Consider the following 16,036-nt stretch of genomic DNA (forward strand, 5'->3'; position numbering starts at 1 on the left):
CTAGACGCATTATACTGAAACCGGATCCTAACACTGTCCTCTTAATTCTGAGTGTCAAGCGAGTAAGCTACTTTTACCATTTTTTCAGGTCATTTGAAGGACGCGGCTAGGGAACGAACCCACAACCTCCCACACTCGAAGCTGTACTCTAGGAAGGACCAACTTCGACACCCCCCCCCCCCCCCCCCGCAAAAAAAAAAATGATGCAAAGTGAAATTTAGAACTTTCCAAATACGAAATAGGTTAAAACTCAATAACGTTATTTTGATTCCTTTAATTTGTACTTCTGTCGCATCTTCATGTACACTCTACTGTAATTAAAAGGCGTCTTTCGAGTTTCGATGTTTCAAACATTTACTACAGATATGATTAAAAGGGTGGGAAAAGATAATAAATTGACTCTTCATAAATACATATTACTATTATGTTTTTATAGTATTGTTGAGTGATGCGATTTAACAAGTGACGTTTATTTCTATTTCACGATGGCGGTAATTGTGAGGGGTTGAATAAAATGATATGTCAGAGGAATTATTTTACTTTAAGTTGTTCTGATGTAAAAGTAAGATATTCCGTTTTCTTATTTTATTAAGACAATTCCATAATGAAATACATTCGGCATGTATGAAGTGATTTTAGATTTCATACCAACAAAAGAAATTGTTGTTTGTTTCAGTTACTTCAGTTCCATTTTGAAATAGATTTTGATTTTCACTAAGTCACAGACATTTTTCCACAGCACATTTGCTTCAAGAAAATGAAAAGAATATGTAGCAGCAGTGAAATGCTAGTCGGCTGTAATTAGTTACTCTCATATTGCCACATTGCATAAAGAGTTCTGCTGAATAAACAACCTACCTTCGTTTGCAAATAAACAACTCGAAAACATGCGGATATATAACTGCCAAGCCTATAACAGTCATGAGTGAAATCATGCCCTCTTGGTCCCCAATTTACGCGCAAATGCGCTAAAATGTAAAAATTATAATCTGTTTAACTGGGGCATTTTCGAGTACACTTTTAATTAGAAGCGTCGCTGTCATATGCCTGTACCGGAAGTTGAAAAATCGGGAGTGAGTATGCGGATACTGCACACAGAAAATATTTCTTTCTACAAACTGAAGAGGTTATTGCAACATTCATTGGTATACGCCGATAATTGGTCCCATCGCTCTAGAATATATTATTACATCACAGATCTGAAGAGATTATATCAAATGAATTAAATGAATTTATTCTTATTTTTACGAGTCGTCTAAACAGCTGATCGCATGCGTTTTGACATGCTGTCGTTTGACCGAAGCCGAATTCGGAACTCTATGTACATATCTAGACAAAATGATTCTAGGTCATGCATCTAGCAAACATAATTACAAAACAACTACATGATTATTTTCGTCTAAAACGTATATTTGTACATATTATACAAGGCATTCGTACTGTTATTTCAGACAGTTGTATAATTCATAATAACAACTGCTCGAGCTTTAGGATAGATTTACTCTAATATCCAAAACGATGCAGTATTGGACATCTCTCTCGTGGCACATTTCATTCTTTGAAATGATTTCCTGTCATAAACCGAACAAAATGACTAATTACACTGGTTTGGAATGCCATCCCTCTTTGTGTGAGGAAACTATAGACCGTTTATGGATATGATCCAGTCTGGTATTGACTTGTTAACAGAATACCAAGCTATTACAATTAGAAACAGCAGAGTTCGGAATCAATGCAAACAGTATACACAGAGGATATTAAAACAAGAATTATCATAAAGAGCATACTTCATCTATTGTACCCCTGAAGTAAGTATTGTTCTGTTTGCCAAGGTATACCGTCAGATCATGTGTCTCAGCTTCAACAGTCTGAAATTGTTATTTATATATAATCTTCATATTAAATTTCCCTAAAAGAAATTAAAGTATATTTTTTATACATGTAGACTTCTACACTCTAATGAGATTTCAATTCTACACTCTACTTATATATTGTTTTCTTATCCCTTTGCGGTTTAGAAGAAACATCGAATGTTATATATTATACGCTACATAGACCATGCCCATGACTTGCAAATCCTCAGTTATTTTTATGTAATAGACAAGAGGTTTGAGATATAACGGACCGAAGTTCCAATTTTAAGGCTGTAAAGGGCCAATGTTAGAACTGCAATAGGCCGAGGTTGTATTTGTAACCGAATAGGTTCAACTAGTAATGGTCGAGCTTCCAACTGTATTTAAATGGGCCGATATTCAAATTATAATAGCCGAGGTTCCAAATGTAACAGCCTGGGGTTCCGATCGTGGGTTCAAGTTTCCAGCTGTAACAGGCCGGGAAGCTGGGATAACAAGAACTGTCACTATTGGTGACAAATGCTCCCCGAAGCAAGCCCAAGAATGCTACAATTGTCTGCGCATAAAAACATCACACACAACATTTCGTGACCTTGACCCAAGACACCCGGGTCATAAGCGTGACACACCCTTCTCAGTATGGTTAACATTTGTATCAAATTATTTTCAAATCCCTTGATAAATGGCAGAGCTACTGACCAGACAAGAAACACCTTTGACTTCTAAGTGTGACCTTGGAGCTAGGGGTATATGTCTTACGCAAGACTCGTCATCTCAATATAGGGAACATTTATGCCCAGTAATTTTAAAATCCCTTCAACAATGGCAGAGTTGTGGACCAGACAAGAAACAGACCATGTTAACCTTTAACCTCCAAGTGTGACCTTGACATTAGAGCTAAGGGTCTGGATCTTGCGCATGACATGTCGTCTTATTGAGGGAAACATTTATGCCAAGTAATTTCAAAATCCCTTCATCAATGGCAGCGTTATGGACCGTACACGAAACAGACCGTGTTAACATTTGACTTCTAAGTGTGATCTTGACCTTGGAGCTAGGGGTCTGGGTCTTGCGCATGACACGTCGTCTCATTATGGTAAACATTTATGCCAAGTTATTTCAAAATCCCTTCATGGATGGCAGTTATGGACCGGACACGAAACAGATCCTGTTAACCTTTAATCTCTAAGTGACCTTGACCTTGACCTTGGAGCTAGGGTTCTAGGTCTTGCGCATGACAGGTCGTCTCATTATGGTGAACATTTATGCCAAGTTATTTCAAAACCCCTTCATGGATGGCAGAGTTACAGCCCCGACAAGAATTTATACGTACGGACGCACAGACAGTGCGATTTTAATATGCCCACCTTCGGTTACCTAGGGTACCGTAAAAACATTACATTATTCATTTTAAAACCAAAGATAAAACCTGTCAGACACTTTTTTAAAAAATAAAATGATCTGAAAAAGATAAAGATGCCACAGTTAAACAACAGCCAGAAAGGTTATATCTATTTTGACAAAACTGACACTAGTATAAAAAGTTTAAATAACTGAACAACACCTATACCAACATGGTTTTGACCAGAACGAACTTTGACAATAAAACAGTCCCAAATCATACACTTACCCAGTTGACCATCGACACACCTGCTGTTATACTGTCTTGAACACCATCAATAAATATAGCAATGGTCTCGTCTGAAATTATCGTCCAGCAAATGAGCAAAAGCCTTCATGGTATTCAAATACGCATAACATTCAAACATAGCTCAATTTGACCAATATGTTACATACTAGAATTAACATACAGAATGCTTAACGGCATTCTTTCGATTATTTCACGGTACAGAAATCATAATTGTCTTTTAAAGCAACAAGGATTTGCAATTTTTTTTTTGAACCTCGGAAATTACACATTTTTAACTAGATATACATTTTATTGATAGGTATGTATGCAGATATGCTAATAATATGGAAATGAAAACATTTTTTTATAAAATGATATCAACGGAAATAATAAAAAAAAATAGTGGACATTTTTGCACCAATTTTTTACCAACATATTTTTTTATTTGATTCGGCACATCCAAATTATGTTAAAATAGTATGTTGGGCCAAATACTAACAAAATGCTTGTAACTTCTTAAACAGGCATAAATAAATCGAACTAGGCTGTTCGAAAGATAACGATAGTTGTTGAAGTCATCTGAAGCAAAGTAAATTATATAAAAAAAATTAAAGACAATTTATCTGAAGTAAATGCATTCTTTCAACAATGTGCATGCATTTATGCCAAACAAAAATACGAAACAAAAACAAAAGAATGAACAGGAGATAATAAGGTAATCATCACAAATTTCAGAAAATTGTATATAGTAATATGTAGTGTCAGAGTAACTGGTAACAACTACAAATAGTTAATCAGTTTTTACTCACCTGCAGTAGGTAATATTTACAAAAATCAATGTCAGTTTGCTAAACAAATGTCTAAACTCGAAAGAGCATGATTTCCCTCGGTAGGGATGTTCCTAGTTCCTGGACATTACTACCCACTATTCATTCATTCATATATTTAATTATTCGAGCTAGTAGTGGAATTTTCAACACGAAATGTTCAGGTTTACTTTGTCTGAAATGACTTTAAAATTTTGAATTTCAAATTTTCTTGGGCAGGACCCCTGAACCCCTACCAAAACATATTCCAAATTAGCCAGATTAGTACTCAGTGTTTTTCATCCTGAACTGCTCACATATTTTTGTCTGAAACTGCATAAAAAATGCAGTATTTTGTCTTGTAGAATTTCAAAATTTCTCAGGGAAGACTTCAAATCCGTCATCACTATTCAAGTTTTTCAGGCAAGTAGTGTGTACTTTTCAACCTGGTTTGCTAATATTTTTTAATGAAATGGCATAAAAATGTAGAATTTATCTTGTAAATTTTGATTTTTAATAGGAGAGGATCCCCGAATCCATCTTTCTATCCGTCCTGTGTGATTTGAAACTTCAGATAAAGAAAGTGTAACGGACAAAGCATCTATATGTTCATCTCGTTGGGGGACATAAAAATCGCTACCTTCTATGCTGTGCCTGTATATGATATTATACCAGACGTCAGCAGACAATGTTGAAGACGACACTACAGACTGTGTTCCATATCCACCATATATCACCGAGTTCTCCACCCAAAGACATAGGGTGCCATTTGACGTACAGAAAATTGGATATGGTCCAGTCGTGTAACCGCTATCCAGTTTCAACCAAACCTCCACGGTGAAACTGTATGTAAAAACAACACATAAATTAGAACTCTTGTATCCTTCTATCAGTGTGTAACGTTTAATACTTTAGGTAAGAACGACATGTAAATATTGAGCTAGTCTTCTTCTATCGGTGTGTAACGTTTCATACTGTAGGTAAGAACGACACGTAAATATTGAGCTAGTCTTCTTCTATCGGTGTGTAACGTTTCACACTGTAGGTAAGAACGACATGTAAATATTGAGCTAGTCTTCTATCGATGTGTAACGTTTCATAATGTAGGTAAGAACGACATGTAAATACTGAGCTAGTCTTCCTATGAAAGACCCGTGGTGACATTTCAACTTCATTATTTCACGATTTCTGCTTCCTGATTTCACGATTTCCACTTCATGAATTCACGATTTCACGATTTCAACTTCATGAATTCACGATTTCACGAATACACGATTTCACGAAAAAACTTCACGATTTCTTGATTTCACGATTTCATGATTTCACGATTTCTTGATTTCACGATTTCTACTTCATGAATTCACGATTTCACGATTTCTGCTTCCTGAATTCACGATTTCAACTTCTTGAATTCACGATTTCACGATTTCCACTCCATGAATTCACGATTTCCACTTCACGAATTCACGATTTCCACTTCACGAATTCACGATTTCACGATTTCAACTTCATGAGTTCACGATTTCCACTTCACGAATTCACGATTTCCACTTCACGAATTCACGATTTCACGATTTCAACTTCACGAATTCACGATTTCCGCTTCACGATTTCACGATTTCCACTTCATGAATTCACGATTTCACGATTTCAACTTCATGAATTCACGATTTCCACTTCACGAATTCACGATTTCCACTTCACGATTTCACGATTTCCACTTCATGAATTCACGATTTCACGATTTCAACTTCATGAATTCACGATTTCCACTTCACGAATTCACGATTTCAACTTCATGAATTCACGATTTCAACTTCATGAATTCACGATTTCCACTTCACGAATTCACGATTTCCACTTCATGAATTCACGATTTCACGATTTCCACTTCACGAATTCACGATTTCCACTTCATGAATTCACGATTTCACGATTTCCACTTCATGAATTCACGATTTCCACTTCACGAATTCACGATTTCAACTTCATGAATTCACGATTTCACAATTTCCACTTCATGAATTCACGATTTCACGATTTCAACTTCATGAATTCACGATTTCCACTTCACGAATTCACGATTTCAACTTCATAAATTCACGATTTCCACTTCACGAATTCACGATTTCACGATTTCAACTTCACGAATTCACGATTTCCACTTCACGAATTCACGATTTAACGATTTCAACTTCACGAATTCACGATTTCCACTTCACGATTTCACGATTTCAACTTCACGAATTCACGATTTCACCATCGTGAAATCGTGAATTCGTGAAGTGGAAATCGAGAATTCATGAAGTGGAAATCGTGAAATCGTGAATTCGTGAAGTGAAAATCGTGAAATCATGAAGCAGAAATCGTGAAATAATGAAGTTGAAATGTCACCACGGGTCTTTCGTATCTTCCTCTACCGATGTGTAACGTTTCGTACTGTAGATAAGAATGACGTGTAAATACTGAGCTAGTCTTCCTCTATCGGTGTGTAACGTTTCATATCGTAGGTAAGATCGACATGTAAATATTGAGCTAGTCTTCTTCTATCGGTGTGTAACGTTTCATACTGTAGGTAAGAACGACATGTAAATATTGAGCTAGTCTTCTTCTATCGGTGTGTAACGTTTCATACTGTAGGTAAGAACGACATGTAAATATTGAGCTAGTCTTCTTCTATCGGTGTGTAACGTTTCATACTGTAGGTAAGAACGACATGTAAATATTGAGCTAGTCTTCCTCTGTCGGTGTGTAACGTTTTACACTGTAGGTAAGAACGACATGCAAATACTGAGCTAGTCTTCCTCTGTCGGTTTGGAACGTTTCACAATGTAGGTAAGATCGACATGTAAATATTGAGCTAGTCTTCTTCTATCGGTGTGTAACGTTTCACACTGTAGGTAAGAACGACATGTAAATATTGAGCTAGTCTTCTACCGGTGTGGAACGTTTCACACTGTAGGTAAGAACGACATGTAAATATTGAGCTAGTCTTCCTCTATCTGTGAGTAACGTTTCACACTGTAGATAAGAACGACATATTAATATTGAGCTAGTCTTCCTCTATCGGTGTGTAACGTTTCATACTGTAGGTAAGAACGACATGTAAATATTGAGCTAGTCTTCCTCTATCGGTGTGTAACGTTTCACATTGTAGATAAGAACAACATGTAAACATTGAGCTAGTCTTCCTCTATCGGTGTGTAACGTTTCATACTGTAGGTAATAACGACATGTAAATATTGAGCTAATCTTCTTCTATCGGTGTGTAACATTTAATACTGTAGGTAAGAACAACGTTTAAATACTGAGCTAGTCTTCCTCTATCGGTGTGTAACGTTTCACACTATAGGTAAGAACGACATGTAAATATTGAGCTAGTCTTCTTCTATCGTTTCACACTGTAGGTAAGAACGACATGTAGATATTGAGTTCTAAGTGTGACCTCGACATCTCAAACATGGGCCTGGGTCTTTCACGCAACACATACTCATAATGGGAAACACTTGTGCCAAGCGAGTTTGAAATGCCTTGATGAATGGCATTGTTCTAAACCGGATATGAAACAGACTAAGTTAAATTTGACCTCCAAGTGTGACCTTGACCTTGAAGCTAAGGATCTGAATCTTGTTTGCGACATGTTGCCTTATTTTGGAGAACATTTCAGCCGAGTAATTTTAAAATCCATTGACGAATGACAGAGTTGCGGACCGGACACGTAACATACTCTGTTAACATTTTACTTGTGTGACCTTGACCTTGGAGCTTGGGTCTCGGTCTTTCGCGCGACACGTCGACCAACTTTGGCAAAAATTTTTGTCAATTAATTTCAAAACCCCTTCATGGGGCATAGAGTTATGGGCCGGTCAAGAGGTAAGACAAACAGACGTACGGACGAACAGAAGGACAAAACACGTTTCTATGTCCCCCTTTGTTTTCTTTGAAATAGGTGGGGACAATTATGCTCACTTCAAAAGCCACTAGCTTTTCCGGGGTCAACGTTTTTAAGTACCAGTGAAGACGCGACTTAAAAATATAGAACCTGAGCATTTTAGCGGACATTATTCTGCCAAAGACTGTATCATGACACAAAACTAGAACATGCTGGAAAAGACTGTATCGTGACGCGAAACTAGGACGTGCTGGAAAAGACTGTATCGTGACGCGAAACTAGGACGTGCTGGAAAAGACAGTATCGTGACGTGAAACTATGACGTGCTGGAAAAGACTGTATCGTGAAGCGAAACTAGAACGTGCTGGAAAAGACTGTATCGTGACGCGAAACTAGGACGTGCTGGAAAAGACTGTATCGTGAAGCGAAACTAGGACGTGCTGGAAAAGACTGTATCGTGAAGCGAAACTAGAACGTGCTGGAAAAGACTGTATCATGACGCGAATCTAGGACGTGCTGGAAAAGACTGTATCGTGAAGCGAAACTAGAACGTGCTGGAAAAGACTGTCTCATGACGCGAAACTAGGACGTGCTGGAAAAGACTGTATCGTGAAGCGAAACTAGGACGTGCTGGAAAAGACTGTATCATTAAGCGAAACTAGAACGTGCTGGAAAAGACTGTATCATGACGCTAAACTAGGACGCACTAGAAAAAACTGCATCATTTTGCAAAACTAGACTGACGTATGCTATTCCAGCCACCGCCATTAAGTAAAAAAGCCTGATGTATTTCGTACCCACAAGAAAACTACAAAAAAACTTTAATTAAATAATTTAATCATCCATGCAATAAGGTTTAATAAATGTAATGTATCATGTGTACAAACTAATTTACCTTTCGTTTATTTGCAGGGTCGGTATATCATCAAGCGTAACATAATCGTCTATTCCGTCAAAATGTAACGCTTGGTTTGTATGATCTAAGCACTCAGCACGCAGATTTGACCAAATAACTGACATGTCACCGAACTGCAACACACCAAGTCTTCCTCCAGATATTGTAGAGTCGTATAAAGGTCCGGAGTCAACAAGTAACGTGTAACCACGGTATACCTGGATACTGGTTTGATAGAGAGAGAATTATTGTGTAGGTTTTAAGCTTAAAAGAAAGAAACACACAGAACAGGTTTTCTGCAAGTTTCAGCCATACAAAATTACATCTGGTGTCTATTTCAAAAAGTATGCAAGTGAGCTGACTCGCTTTAGATTTATTTTTTTTTGAAACTTTTTAAAATTTTATTTCAAAGAACAAGCTCAAGATTAAGACAATTTTAGTCTCCTTGCATGCAATCACTTTGTAAGGCCTAGAGAAATATGCACCCAGGCTCTACCAAACGGCTTTTAAATACACAAAACCCCAAACTGTAAAAAGATCAAAGTAGCAAATGTTATTTTAAGTCTTGTTCTGCGTCAAACTCTTGTTTTGTAGAAAAGTATCAGAATCCTGTGGTGATAAAATTTGAATAAAAACTCAACACCGCAATTTCACTTTACCTGATATATCCTATAGACGGTTGGTGTGTTATGAACCATCTATACGATGTCTCTGGCAACCATCCTTGAAGATCTGGATCCTGCCAAATAAGTTTAGTTTCTCCTGACGTATCGTAACTGTGCCAGATAGCCTCAGCCATAGTGCTGCCAGGTCCAGTACTTGAGTCTACCACCTTTAAACATAATGATACGGCACTTGTATAAAATCATCCAAAATTTACAGTATGAAAAAAGTATGTTTCTATCCTAGTATTTGAAATGTATAAACAAAAATGATTATTGTACATAAATTCCCTTAGTTTCAGGGAGTAGCTGATTTGGCAACAGTTCGCTACCAATAGTTTTGGTTTCATTGATATAAGAAAGGAAGTTTGACCGAATATTTAAGAACCTTTTTAGGGGATGGGAAGGGCTAAAATTGTTATGAGGCAGCTCCATACCTTCAACTGGATTCCCTTAATTCCAGCTTTGTATGTTGTATTCCCGTAATTGTAGTGAACACCTTTCCACGTGACCACATAAAACTTCCTATTGTTCGTGTATCCAAACACACAGCCAAAATAGTCCGAAGCGGATGAATGTTTTGTGAACCAAGTTCCAGCGTATTCCACTCCTCCGTAAGCTTGCTCACCTGTTATATATATATAGATTTAATCAAAATGTAAGGTGTGTACAAACACATTTTAAATAAAAACATTTTTTTTTTCATTTCCGATATTGGAAAACGAAATGAACAACTAATAATTTTTTTTAAAGAATACCTTTTCTTATTACAGGCATACACATTTGGTTAAATATTTGTAATTGTAAGGATATGGTAACGATATTAAATTGCTTTCAAAAGGTAAAAATGTTCTTGGCAGTCTTTGATTTATCCTAAATCATCATGGTAATTTTCTTGTTGTGTCAAATAATGCATAAGAAACATTCGACATTTAATTGAAGGGGACAAAAATGTCTGTCTGAAAAACTAACATAAATATGACATGTGTGCTTCCGAGGGATCTACTTTCCAGATTTTATTTACTTCACAACAGCGGATGTTAAGTGCTGTGTGGCGGCCGTAAAAAGTCGCCCCGATTTCATCTCAGTGTTGTTATATTTTCTGGTCCTTCGGGATAATTGATTTCAATTCATTTAGATTTGAAGATTGAATACTGCTCAAGCCGGTGCTAGGGGGCGTGGGCAGTGTTGCATTTTCCAGTACTGCTCATGAACAGACTCAATCAAACCGAGTCTGCAATTTTCACTGTTTGCCTTGTCCTCGGTGCTTCCGAGGGATCTACTTTCCAGATTTTATGTTAAACGTTCCTAATTATATATCCGTGTCATTATCTTATTGCAGTTTTAAGATGGTATCACCCGTATGCCATTCTTTCATTTTTAGCGAGAGCGACTTAAAACATGAAAGACTTAGTTTTCCTGTGATCTTGCCGATGTTGGAAAACTCATCTTAGAGCCGGGGTGTAGGATGACTCATGTGCTGTAATTTATGCATGAATGCCTACAATCGAACTTTATCGATTATTTGTGCTTATATACATGTACATTGTATGAAAGGTTCATAAAGATTACTCATGAAATTGCTTATGTGTTAACAATTTGTAATACATCAATGTTGACAACATGTACTCATAGGGACTTAGCGGTATTTGGACAACATGCAATTTATTAAACTTCCCAAGATCCTTAGCTTTATACAGTCCTTGTAATGTCATGTACGTTTCATGAAATGTTGTCTTGTGAAATATGAAAATTCTGACTGATGTCACTAGAACAAGATTGGCTATAATCAAACTTGACAGAACTCTGGTATCCGTTATGATCAACATGATCAACATTCTGTGTAAGTTAAATGATGATTGCTTAAGAAACAGAGTCTTTTGACTCAAAACAAAGCGTTTATGGTAGAACTTGTGGATGAAATCAACGCGATGACTCAAAACAATGCGTTTACGGTAAAACATATTGATGATATCAACACGATGACTCAAAACAAAGCGTTTAGGGTGAAACATGTTAACAAAGTCAACGTGCTGACTCAAAACAAAGCGTTTATGGTAAAACATGTTGACAAGATCAATGTGACGAGTTAAAACAAAATTTGTATTGTAAAACATATTGACAAGATCGACTCGATTCATGAGTCAAACAAAGCATTTTACTGTAGAACATGTTGACGAGATCAACGCGATTCATGACTCAAAGTATATACAGCAGAACATGTTGACGAGATCAATGTAATTCATGAGTCAAACAAAGCATATAGGCCTACAGTAGATTAAGTAGCGACTGCTTTACCTATAAGCATGCCAGGCATCCATGTGTGCACTGTCTGTTGAATTTCTGCCCCATTATCTTTGACTTCCCAATACGGTGCATCAGCAGAAACTGAAGGGTCAAGGTCAACAGTGAAATGATTGCTAAAACTTGTGGTACTGATGGCTGGATTGTGTGGACAGGTGTCATTTTTATCAATCACACTGTCTCCGTCAGCGTCAGTTTCACAATCATCACCAACCCCATTACCATCCACGTCATCCTGACCAACATTGCTGTAATATGGACAGTTGTCAAGGTCATTGATAACACTATCGCCGTCCATATCCGAATCACATAGGTCACCTAAAAACATGAAAGATCAAAGTACATCCGTGTCACATAGGTCACCTGAAAAACATCCAAGGTCAAACTACATATAATAACCTACTTCACGTTTATGTCTAGCATTTTAGGCGTAATACCGTGAAGTTTCATTAAGTTGAGTGCAAGGGTTCGGAAGATTAGGCGCGCACAAGACTGCATATGCTGACTCTATGTATATAGTATAGTAACAAAAATCAAAGTCTCGTAACTCTGCATTTTTGTCTGAAAGAATCTAACATGCACAATGTACAGCTACTATTTTTAGTTTCAACTGTATTGTCACCCTATATCTCTCAACTGAGTACCATTGTTTCTTAATTCAAAGCAAAGAAAAGTGAAACACAATACAGTACATTACACTAAAAGACTATAATCATACAAAGACAAAACATTTCGCTTGAGGAAGTGGTATGTCAAGCTGTACGATTACCATTCTAACAGCGTATGCGATTTCCCTTTTATGAGGGTGATTCAATTAATTCTGCATTAGTCTTCGTATGCCTAAATTATCAATCAGATCAAAACAATTTTTGTCATCTCTTCAAAGTATCTTTCCTGCACAGAAACACACTTTTGGAGTCTTACTATTCAAGATCAAAATACTACAAAGTAGTCTCCCGTTGGTATACTCGTGAGACTCTAACATGGCATAGCGTTTACCTCCGATCATGTTCATTAGGAACGGAAGTAGGAAAAAGTCACAGGGAATAATGTCAGGAGAATAAGGTTAGGAGAATAATGTCAGGAGAATAAGACGGATGCTCAAACTGAATAACCTGTTCTTGTTGTAAGACAGACTGTCAGTTTGACTTTTGTGGGCGGTTATGTTGCTATGAATGAGGTGCATGTCTTTCACGTTTATTTTGATATAATTTTGATAGCTATAAGTACTGAGAATTTCTTAGGAATTTGTACAGCGGGGCCCCTATAATTTAAGGAAATCGCATCTTGGCATTTTTCTGTCCTTTTTGCAATGTCCAGCCTTGTCTGGTTTTTACTCAGCCATTGTTTGTTATCTAAAATGGTATACTGGGTATCTTGCATGCTGTTATCTCTTTTTCCGGCTAAACAGTTGAGTCGAACATATGCAAAAAAATAAAATATAACAAGAGGGTCATGATGACCCTGGATTGCTCATATGAGTAATATGAGCCACATGTTTCAAATGGCAAACTGATCTAACTAAAATATTAAGAAGGTAGGTCAGTAGGTCACATTCATGGCAACTGAAAGTCAGTTTTAAGATCGGTGTGCAAAAATGTACATGTCATCCAAATTTCAAGGCTGTATCTTAAAAAACAAGAAAAAGGTCAGTAGGTCAAGGTCACAGTCAAGTGATCCCTAATTGCTTGGGATCATCAGGTAATTATAATTAAACAGTCTAGGAAATATGATTAGATAATTTTTGAAGTATTTTTTCCTATATAACTCATATACAAGTGACCCCCGGGGCTGGGCCTCTTTTCACCCCAGGGGCATAATTTGAACAATCTTGTTAGAGAACCACTAGGTAATACTACATACTAAATATCAAAGGCTTAAGCCTTGAACTTTCAGACAAGAAGATTTTTATTTTTTTCCTATTTAAGTCTATGTAAAACTTGGAGCCCCCCCCCGGGCAGGGCCTCTTTTCACCCCAGGGGCATTATTTGAACACTTATGGTAGAGCATGCAACATAGCAAATATCAAAAGCCTAGGCCTTGCAGTTTCAGGCAAGAAGATTTTTAAAGTTTTTTTCCTATATAAGTCTATGCAAAACTTGGTACCCGTTGGGTGGGGCCTCTTTTCACCCCAGAGGCATAATTTGAACACTTTTGGTATCTGACCATAAGGCAATGCTACATACCAAATATCAAAGGCCTAGGTCTTGTAGTTTCAGACAAGAAGATTTTTAAAGTATTTTTTCTATATAGGTCTATATAAAATTAGGACCCCCGGGGCGGGGTCTCTTTTCACCCCAGGGTAATAATTTGAACAATCTTGGTAGAGGTCTAACAGGCAATGCTACACACCGAATATCAAAGGCCTATGTCTTGTGGTTTAAGACAAGAAGATTTTTTGAAGATTTTTCCTATACATGTCTATGTGAAACTTGAGACCCCCGGTGCGGGGCCTCTTTTCATCCCAGAGGCATAATTTGAGCAATCCTGGTAGAGGACCACTAGATGATGTTACATACCAAATATCAAAGCCCTAGGCCCAGTGGTTTTGCACAAGAAGGTTTTCAAAGTTTTCCCCTATATAAATCTATGTAAACCATGTGACCACCCCCCTCCCAAGGGCGGGGCCATATTTGACCCTAGGGGGGTAATTTGAATAAATTTGGTAGAGAACCATTAGATGATGCAACATATCAAATATCAAAGCCCTAGCTACTGTAGTTTTGGACAAGAAGATTTTTAAAGTTTTTCCTTTCGGTTGCCATGGCAACCAGAGTTCTGTATGGAATTCATTTCTTTGACCAATTTTCAATGAGGATCATGCATGGAACATTCCTGTGAAGTTTCATCAAAATTGGACCGGTGGTTTAGGCTGGGAGGTGTTGACGGATGACGGACGCCAGATAATCACTGACCACAAAAGCTCACCCTTGAGCACTTCGTGCTCAGGTGAGCTAATAAAGCAGGTCTGTTGCATAATAATACATAATTAACTTACCCGCGCCGTCAGAATCAATGTCCGACTGATCAGCGTTTGGATATGAGGGACAATTGTCAAGAATGTCAATAATACTGTCTCCATCCCTGTAAAATAAAAAGCATCATTTCTCCCACTTGAAATCGACCACTCTTTTGAACATAGCTCTTCCTCGAAGATCTATGGTCTAAGTGGTCTTGAGTTTTATCACCGGACAGCGTGTATGTTCTCAGTGACGACACTTTGAGTGAAATTATTCTGCGGAGCACAGGTAAATATTGGTACACAATCCATGTTAATTGTCCAAATTAAACAGTTATTGCGTGATGATGTGGGGAATATCTAAGGTGATATCAGCTTGCTCAGGTCTATAGGTTTGGATATTCACTAATATTATCATACAGCAAATGTTTTACTTTATGAATACACTAAAAGAGAGCAGTGTGGTGAATTTCTGCGTTAGATTGTTCGTAGGAAAAAATGTTTTCAGAGATTTCATCGAAATGTAACGAGGCTGCTAACTAGATTACGAGCGTTTATAGAAACCAGATATGATTAGCTGGTGTTTTTCAAATCTTTATTTAATATTGTGCAGGAGTTTGTTTGTTTACAAGAATATCAATGTTTGCAGTTAATACACTTTCTATGGACCTCTATATATCCACCTTTTGACTATAAATAAATAATGAGATCGGCGGAATTGACGAGTCACAAAATATAACATTATTTCGAGATATAAAAACGGCGCTTAAAACAACCTAAAACGAACTAAATATTTTTTATTCAGACTATTGCTGTAATATGCCAAAAGATTTTGAAAATTTCTTTTATTATTCATTTGCCGTTCAGTCGCGAACATTTTATAAAAATATAGCCGCACGATAATGAAAAATCACATGATTAAATATGTTGATATGATCAATAGATAACATTTTAGCAAGGTTAAAATAAAGTCTCTTTTGAATTCGTCAACAATGGTGGCAGTTATTTCTAGCTAACGACACGACCATGAATTAA

The 16,036-nt window shown here is 37.1% G+C and overlaps 1 protein-coding gene across 2 annotated transcripts in view; it reads right to left on the reverse strand.

Moving 5' to 3' along the window:
- Nucleotides 1–16,036, reverse strand: part of LOC123535922 (uncharacterized) — a 50,737-nt gene that overhangs the window by 7,098 nt on the left and 27,603 nt on the right. For both annotated transcript variants that reach the window (XM_053529218.1, XM_053529217.1), the window contains 8 exons: nucleotides 15,041–15,126; nucleotides 12,037–12,360; nucleotides 10,176–10,366; nucleotides 9,736–9,908; nucleotides 9,077–9,301; nucleotides 4,930–5,132; nucleotides 3,484–3,554; nucleotides 1,788–1,868 (listed from right to left, as the gene is read on the reverse strand). In XM_053529218.1, coding sequence (XP_053385193.1) covers nucleotides 1,788–1,868; nucleotides 3,484–3,554; nucleotides 4,930–5,132; nucleotides 9,077–9,301; nucleotides 9,736–9,908; nucleotides 10,176–10,366; nucleotides 12,037–12,360; nucleotides 15,041–15,126 — 1,354 coding nt within the window. The remainder of the gene's footprint in view (nucleotides 1–1,787; nucleotides 1,869–3,483; nucleotides 3,555–4,929; nucleotides 5,133–9,076; nucleotides 9,302–9,735; nucleotides 9,909–10,175; nucleotides 10,367–12,036; nucleotides 12,361–15,040; nucleotides 15,127–16,036) is intronic.

The sequence above is a fragment of the Mercenaria mercenaria genome, chromosome 17 (genome assembly GCF_021730395.1).
Source record: "Mercenaria mercenaria strain notata chromosome 17, MADL_Memer_1, whole genome shotgun sequence".
NCBI lineage: Eukaryota > Metazoa > Mollusca > Bivalvia > Venerida > Veneridae > Mercenaria > Mercenaria mercenaria.